The sequence below is a fragment of the Cucurbita pepo genome, unplaced genomic scaffold (assembly GCF_002806865.2).
Source record: "Cucurbita pepo subsp. pepo cultivar mu-cu-16 unplaced genomic scaffold, ASM280686v2 Cp4.1_scaffold001114, whole genome shotgun sequence".
Taxonomy (NCBI): Eukaryota; Viridiplantae; Streptophyta; class Magnoliopsida; order Cucurbitales; family Cucurbitaceae; genus Cucurbita; species Cucurbita pepo.
In genome coordinates this window covers 1-8544 of record NW_019647309.1, presented here as the reverse complement: position 1 = coordinate 8544, position 8544 = coordinate 1, and the positions used below count along the sequence as shown (strand labels likewise).

Sequence of the window (8544 nt, the reverse complement as noted above, 5' to 3'; positions counted from 1 at the left end):
TAACCCGTATGTTTAAATTAACAGAAGATGTTATTCAATGTGAACAGAAACTGTTTAAAAGCATACGTCATTTCATGGTCTTCATAACAGAAACCATCATCCACTAGAGATTTCTTGTTTCTACTTAAGAAAATATCAAGAAAAAGTTTGAGTATTTAAAAATACGACTCTACTATTAAGTCGAAAACATGGTTTGTTGATACCTAAATTCCATAACTATCCTTAAGCTCTACTTTCATTTTCGGGTATGGTTAAATGCATAATACTTTTCAACGTATGGTCCATGCACATGCACGTGGGCCCACGGGACGAACTTGTTAATGTACATAAACCAATATGGGACTTCAACAATCTTCAACGTACATTACAATTTTTTTTGTTTGTCAGAAGTAAATGGACAAACTTAGAGGTCCAATAAAGACAGACATTACAAGCCAAAAGAGCTCAACTAGGCTAATCGATCGTATTAAAGTTGAATATAATTCTTCATTTGTAGAAAAATAGTTACGAATAAAATTACACGAGCTCGACCATCACAATCTTCCTTGGTTAAGGATGCTCATCTCCGAACATTTCTACTCTTGAAAAAGATTTGAATGCTTAGTTCTCATTTCATCCTCTCACTCCAAAGTAGTGTCGATAACAACTTAATACAATTGATTTTTAAATAAATATACCTATTGTTAGCATCATATTATCATGTAACATAGGTGCCTACTTGCATATCTAGAAGTTGACCCACATCAATTCCCTTCCACGAGATACGCCCACCCAATTATTGAAAATATATAATTCTTAAAAACACCAAAGCTAATAGGAGATTCTTTAAATAGTCATGAGCCTGTGAATTTCATATATATATATATATGTGTATGTATGTATGTATATAAAAAGCTGACATTTGACGGCTGAAATATGATCCATCTAACAACTTCCGACGGGCGGCCGAACGCCACGACGCACAGTTTTTTTCTTTTTTTTTGGTTTGAAAAGAAGGCATCAAAATTTGAATAAAATTTTCTATAAGATAGAATTTTCAATCAATTTATTTGTTTATTAATCAAAAGAACACATCTGGACCGTCAAATCCTTGTGCTCATTTTCATATTGGTGTGAATGCATGTGCGGAATCAAAACCCAGTCAATTTTATTTTAATTTCACATCTTAATTTGACTTCACATTTTTGTATCTCAATTTACGGCTACGATCCATATGGGTGTTAAAAATAATTATGATCGTAAGGTGGACCTTAATTATGAGATTGTATTATATTTAATTTAATAAGTCACTATACTGATTTATCTAAACTAATGATCATTTTTTTTTGGCAGCTCCATGATTTTCGTTCCTTTTAATAATTATATTTATTTTTCACCATAATATTTCGGTTCAATGTTGTCTACTTCTTATGGGATCAACTAAAAAAGTTTAAGTAGGATCGAGTTGTAACCTTATTTTTATGTTGATTGGGTTGATCCGACCAAAAAAGTTTCAATCCGTGGATCGACTCAATTTTTTTGGTTTTTAAAAAATTAAACAAAAAAATAATAATAATAATAATAATTGAATGTTCTAGAGGCAATGAGGTTTTGCAAGGAGGAGTGATGATGAGGGCGTGACACCACCCTTCCATCATTATTATTCATGAGTTCAAATTTCATTCCTCCACGCGACACCGTTTCGGTTTATTTCTTGAATTTAATATAATTCTTTTTTTAGAATCATTCCTTAAATGGAAAAAAGAAACAAAGTTCTTTTACAATAATTTTAATATAATTCTTTTTTTGGGAAATAAATGCGGTGAAAACTTGATGGTAAATAAATGCGGTGAAAACTTGATGGTAAATAAATGCGGTGAAAACTTGATGGTAAATAAAAGTACCAATACATTTGAAAAAGATGATCCAAGCACACATTTGTGGACAAATTATTGTTGTTTTTAAAAATTAAGCGGGCGAGAGGCGGTTCCTGCACCTATAAATATGCCCCCTTGCTTCGCAAACTTCATCACCCTCACCCATTAACAAAAATTTCATAGCTCTCAGAAAATTCGACCTCAAACCCTCTGCATCCATGGCAATCAAACTCTATATTGTGTATGTGCTACTTCTGCTCTCCTTTTTCTTTTTTTCTTTTCTTGCAATTTCATGAATTTCTTTCCATTTCTCTTATGTCCTTAGCCTGTGTTTCGCATTTCGATCGCTTTCTCGTTTGCGTTTTGTTCTTTGATTTTATCCTTCCTTTCCATTTTGCCAGCTTTTTCCTGATATCTTTTGGTGTTTCTTCATTAATTGTTGGTTCCAGATCCTGTTTTATTTTGTATTTTGGTTGAATATAGTGGATCTCACTGCGATTTACGATTCATTTGACTATGCTATTGAGAAAAAAAAAATCCGGTTTCGTTTGCATTGTATTTTTGGTGTTTTTATGTTATGTATATGCTGATGAATTCTGTAAGATTCGTTCGGGAGTGAAATTTTATGTTGCCTTTTTCTTTTTCGAAACTAACCAGGAATGTTATAGAATCAATAATTTATTTCTCTTGGTCCCTTATTAACATTGTTATTTATAACGAAATTAGCGCAAAATATAGGAATGTCGACTGAATATTGATTTTTAATGTTTAAAGGGTTTCCTGATTGTCTTGTATTCATCACAATCAGCGTTCAGTTTTCCAAAAGGTTTCCATTTGATTCGTGAAATTGTCTACTTTTTAGTTTGTAACCCTGGAACAATTGGATTACCAAGACACTCTGTTCTACAATGGCTAAAAGTTTGACTACTTTATCTTTTATTATGGAATCTGTTTTAGAATCTGTTTTAGTTTATCTTTGGAGTCTGAAACAGATTTGTTGTCTTGCAAACATTTTCCCTGCTGGTAAACCATTTAGAACAAATTTAGGAATATGAATGTGTACACACTTGCCAAACTACAGAGTTCTGCTAGGTAAGAAACATGACCCTGTATTGAGTAGTTATTAACAATGCCATCTCTGCTCACATATGTAATCTACGTTTTTTCTTAGCTTATTTCCAGGCGCCTTTACCTCTCAAACTTTCATTTTATGCACTATTGATTTAAAAGTGTTGATGAACTCGTTCTTAAGGGTCAAAGCCTAGTGTTGGCATGTATGAGCACTGGTTTTCCCATTGATTAGTTTGAATTCCTTGTCCACTCTTGTGCAACGTTTAAGAACAATGATATTAAATTATGGTGAACTTGAACCCATCATGTCATATTCTGGTGCTGTAATTTGGACTTTGTTACGACCTTACTTGACCACAATCTATTTAATAGGGACTGTGTCCTTGAGTTCTAAAAAGTTGGACTGTTATTCTATTCATGTAAATGTGTGCCTAGATATTTTGTGTAACCCGGGGCTCCTATAGTTTATAAAATTAACTTGCTGCTATTGCTACAGTTTCTATTCCATGTACGGACATGTTGAGAGACTTGCAGAAGAGATTAAGAAGGGGGCAGCGTCTGTAGAAGGTGTCGAAGCCAAGTTGTGGCAGGTAACGTCTGAAAAACCACCAAGATATTTGTCCCAAAACGTCCTGCAATTCCTTGCCTGATAAACTCTTATTAGGTACCGGAAACATTAACCGAGGATGTCCTTGGCAAGATGAGCGCACCATCAAAGAGTGATGTGCCAATTATCACCCCGACCGAACTCCCTGAGGCCGATGGTTTAGTTTTTGGCTTCCCTACTAGATTTGGAATGATGGCTGCTNAGAGTGATGTGCCAATTATCACCCCGACCGAACTCCCTGAGGCAGATGGTTTAGTTTTTGGCTTCCCTACTAGATTTGGAATGATGGCTGCCCAATTCAAAGCATTTCTGGATTCAACTGGAGGTCTTTGGAGAACTCAACAACTTGCAGGCAAACCTGCTGGTGTCTTTTACAGTACTGGATCCCAGGGAGGTGGACAGGAAACTACCGCGTAAGTTCATCCTATCATTTATTTTACTTTGATAAACAAAGCACATCAAATGATATGAATTCAACCATAAGAGGAATCTCCTGAGCTGAAAACAATCATGCATCTCTATAGGTTGACTGCCATCACTCAGCTGGTTCACCACGGAATGATATTTGTTCCCATTGGTTACACTTTCGGTGCTGGCATGTTCGAGATGGAGCACGTTAAAGGTGGAAGTCCTTATGGAGCTGGAACATTCGCAGGTGANGGGATCATTTTCTCACGAGAGGTAATTAAAAGAAATTAAAAAATGGGGTTGTTACCGATGCCTAGATCTGGGATAAATGGAAATTTTATCGATAAGACCTTTTCAATTGTAGCCAATATCTTATTACAAATAATTCCGACAACTTCCGGGGAAAAAGAGGCATTCACCTATTACAGAGATGGTGCGATTTGATTTTTTTTTTTTTTTTTATTTTCTTTACCGCTCTCTGTCTTAGTAGAAAGACACAGTATTCGGGATAGAAAGAAAACAATAATTGAAATAAATCTACGCTTCTTGGAGGTGCAATTTTCAAATAAAAAAATTCCTTCTGTCGTGTATCCCCGATTAATGTAACCTCAGATGCTTTAATTGTCGATTCTAGTATCAAGCGAAAGGTGTAACCTATGGATTAAGTCAACCCTACTCCACTAGTAAAAATATTCACTAGTAAAAATAGGTAGCAGAGGGGAAGAAGCACTACACCTAGGAATCAACAACACGAAAACTTTGTTATAAATTATCCCTTTTCCTTATCGGGATCGGAACTTAGAAAAATGGTTGGGACAACAAACATCCATCTCGTTTGTATTTTGGATACCTGTATAACCATCGAAGACTGTTGAAGTGACTAATTCCTGGAAATTTAGAGGCGTTGAGGACAAAGAAATTGTTAGAGTTACCATTTTTATTTTTATCTAGTAACAACATGCTTGATGTTAAGAAAAGATCTTTTACAGGAAGGTTGCCTAGAGATTTTTTGTAAAAACGCTAGTCCCATCAGTTCATAATGAGAGTATTTCAATCTTTTTTGATTTCATGTATTATTCTCATCTCATTATGCGCATCACATAAAGGGGGAGCCGTATGAGATGAAAATCTCACGTACGGTTCTGGAACGGAGATTCTTTGAATGGAATAACGAACGACCGTAACGGATGTCGGCTCAATCCGAAGGAAATTATGCGGAAGCTCTACAGAATTATTATGAAGCTATGCGACTAGAAATCGATCCCTATGATCGAAGTTATATACTCTATAACATAGGTCTTATCCACACAAGGAACGGAGAACATACGAAAGCTTTGGAATATTATTTTCAGGCACTAGAACGAAATCAATTCTTACCACAGGCTTTTAATAATATGGTTGTGATCTGTTATTACGACGTGTGCGACTATCTCCACTATAGAAAGAAAGAAGAAAAAAAAAAAAACAAATTCGATAATAACTCATATATGCTTGAGCTTATATAAAAATTTGATGGGTGATGTTTATAAATTACTCACTAACATAAGAATCTTATATTATATAATATGTAGTTGAGATTATCTTAGTAGAATAACATTGTCACTAGAAATTGTTTGTACCGTTGTTCAGATATATTATTTATGGAATATATAGTAAATATTATATCTTAATATTATTTCTTTCATGATTTGATTTGTTGTGTATTTTATTTTATTCTCAATATTTAATTATTTTATATTTTCTTCATTTGTACGTATTAGTGGTTGGCTTGTATTTTATTTAAATGATATTACTATCAATGAGAATACCTACCTTCCTATTTCTATTTCTATTTCTCATTTTTAACAAGAAGTTATTTAATATATAATTGATTGTTTATTTTTAAATAATATCTTATATATTTCAAACATTACGACTATTTTTATTTAATCTTCGTTAAAATTTTGAAAATTTTATAATTTGAAATAACATTAGCATTATAAGGACAATAGCTTTTTTGAAATTTGTCTTGAAAACGGTTCTAGAGATTTGTAGTTAACACCAATCTAATTATTAGATAAGCACATAATTTGATGTGTTTATATATATTTTCTTTTTGTTGACATGTTAGACCTTTAAACTAAAAGACAAAAAAATGCAATTTTGATAGTTATTTAAATTATTTCAAAATTAAATATTACAAAATATAAAAAAGAATAATTTGAAACTACGATAATAAATATTTTCTAATTAATGATCGTCATAACCATAAAATCGTGTTTGTTTCTCTCTCTAATTGACGTGAAACTTCACAATCCATCCTCCTTGGGGGCTAGAGTCCGTACTAGTACACCACTTGATGTGTGGTTTTGTGGTTTTGATATCATTTGTGATTGTCTAAGCCGGCCACTAATAAATATTGTCCATTGTGGTTTTGTATACATCGCTATCATTCTCACGATTTTAAAATGCGTAAGGTTTTCCACATTTTTATAAGAAATATTTTGTTTTTCTCCGTGAAACGTGGAATCTCACATTTAATTTTTTAGTTTATTATTAATCAAAATTATTTGAAATTTAAGAATAATGGCGAATAGATTTTGTTTAATGAGTATGATAAAGAGTAGTTTTGTTTATAGAAATGATTGTAAGCTATAATTACATGAACAGTAGAAGGCTTCTTTTTGTTATTACAATACTCAATCATCACTTCTTTCATAATTCAAACCTTATATATTTCAAATAAAATTATTAACTATTAATTCAACCCCTCCACTTCACAATATCACAAATACAGCATATTAATATGTTTAATTGACAAATAGTTATAATTTTAATCTATTACAACACACGTGGCCTTTCCCTAAATTGTTATTCCATTCAAATCATTTTACACCGTCAAATCACACCTCCATACAGTATATTGACATGGAAGCCATTAATTCTGGCCGTTGGATGAAAAGAATACGTAAAATATGTAAAATATTTAAAATGTTATTAATAATAATAAACATTTCCTTGTTGGGCAGCTTCTGAGTTCCACTAACATATTCCAAATAAATAATTAAAAAAGAAAAAAAAGTGAGATGTGAAATCGAAATTCCCAATCCCCACAATCTATTTTCACTTTTGTTTTTTGTAAATAAAATCACAAATATTCCGTAATTATTTTGAATTCAGTAAAAAATAAATAAAAAAAAGAGAAATATAGATATTATATATGTGTTTGAGGAAGAACTAGTACAGTAATGAGGAGAATAGTGGGTGCATTCCCCCGGTGATCTTATCAAAATCCAGGAATAATAATGATAATAATGTTGGTATGAAGGGTTATGATAAGATATGTACTAGTTTTAATTGAGTATTAATAATAATAATGATAATAAGAAGAAGGGGGTTTGGTGTCTTATCGGAAGGTTCCTCCGAAGCTTGGAGTCCAGAAATCGACGGTGGTTTCGTGGGTCACCGGAAATGTACTTGAAACTGGAACTAAACAAAGCCCTCTGCTTCTTAGATCCTCTTCTTTTCCTTCTCCTTCCTTCCTTTTCTCACACCATTTCTGCTGCTGCTGCTGCTGTACTGCACCACCGCTCTTCAAATATGGAGTGCTCAATACCTGGAATTTTTTTTTTTTTTTTTTTTTTTAAAATAACTATAATGTTTTTCCAAATTTAAAACAAAAAAAGACATTAAGTGAGCACTTACACTGACTTGTTCATGGAGGAACTTTATGTATTCAATGGCTTCAGACAGCACTGAAGCGGTATCAGTCTGGTGGCACAAAATCACAAACATTCATTTCATATCATTCATTATCATAAATTTTGAATTAATTTTAATTTGAGTAATGATGTTACCTTTCCGAAAGGTGAGACCAGTTGTTGGAGCGCAGTGATTCTGTCCCCCATCTTCTCTTTCCTCACCTGCAAAACCCAACCCCATTTTCATCTCTTCTGTTTTCCTCTTTTTTCCCAATTTACTAATCTCTCTATAACTCAATTCAGTTCAGTGACCTTAAACGCTGGCAATCCCGGCGCCGTTTCATTTCGAGGCCTTTTAACCGCACCACCAACACCACCACCGCCGGCGCCGCCACCCGTTTGTTGTTGATTCTGATCATTCCCACTTTTCTTTCCACCCTCTGATCTACTCTGTTACCAATTTCAATTTCAATCATCATTATTCACAACCCTAATCATAACCCAACCAATTGCTTTTTATTGTTTTTACCTTTGATTTATCTCCCGCCAAGGCTGCAGCGTTGTACGACGCCGGAATATAACTCGCCCTCGCGTCTTTCATGTCTGACGCGTTCCAGAATGCTGTGTTGTTAGAAAACTGTAACTGACTCTGTGCTGGCGTCGGTGCTGCTCCTTTTGGTGGTGAGTTTCTTAAGAACGGAGGTACTTTGGAGTTCGACCATGATGCTGCCGCCATTAACTCGTTGGAGTTCATTCCGAAATGGGTATTGTATGGGAAGTTCATACCCGCTCCTGAGACTTGCTGTTGCTCGCTGCCTCCGCCGGCTAATAAGCCTTGTAATAGTGTTGTGGAGTTTCCGTACAAAGCGGCGGCGGCGGTGTCGATTGGAAAACTGGTGATGGTGCTGTCGCCGGTGCTGTA

The 8544-nt window shown here is 34.1% G+C and overlaps 2 protein-coding genes across 2 annotated transcripts; one reads left to right on the top strand and one right to left on the bottom strand.

Moving 5' to 3' along the window:
- The first annotated feature begins 2025 nt into the window (after positions 1 to 2025).
- On the top strand, positions 2026 to 4327 carry LOC111786157 (probable NAD(P)H dehydrogenase (quinone) FQR1-like 1). Its single transcript, XM_023666497.1, has 6 exons — positions 2026 to 2097; positions 3424 to 3517; positions 3592 to 3735; positions 3829 to 3947; positions 4059 to 4215; positions 4307 to 4327. The coding sequence occupies exons 1-6, from the start codon at positions 2075 to 2077 to the stop codon at positions 4325 to 4327; spliced, it is 558 nt and encodes a 185-aa protein (XP_023522265.1). The 5' UTR covers positions 2026 to 2074.
- A 2785-nt stretch (positions 4328 to 7112) lies between these two features.
- LOC111786156 (transcription factor bHLH123-like) lies at positions 7113 to 8537 on the bottom strand. The gene is made up of 5 exons (XM_023666496.1): positions 8152 to 8537; positions 7935 to 8072; positions 7779 to 7844; positions 7627 to 7692; positions 7113 to 7537 (listed from the first exon to the last, which is right to left on the bottom strand). Exons 1-5 carry the CDS (start codon positions 8404 to 8406, stop codon positions 7328 to 7330), a joined length of 735 nt encoding a protein of 244 aa, XP_023522264.1. The 5' UTR covers positions 8407 to 8537; the 3' UTR covers positions 7113 to 7327.
- Positions 8538 to 8544: the final 7 nt, after the last annotated feature.

Excerpts from the sequence above, each read along its gene's own strand:
- LOC111786156 (XM_023666496.1), bottom strand. The coding sequence starts at position 8,406 with ATGAACTTCCCATACAATACCCATTTCGGAATGAACTCCAACGAGTTA. Across the intron at positions 8,073-8,151 it reads TGGCGGGAGATAAATCAAAG|AGTAGATCAGAGGGTGGAAA; the intron begins GTAAAAACAATA and ends AATTGGTAACAG. Across the intron at positions 7,845-7,934 it reads CGGGATTGCCAGCGTTTAAG|GTGAGGAAAGAGAAGATGGG; the intron begins GTCACTGAACTG and ends TGGGTTTTGCAG.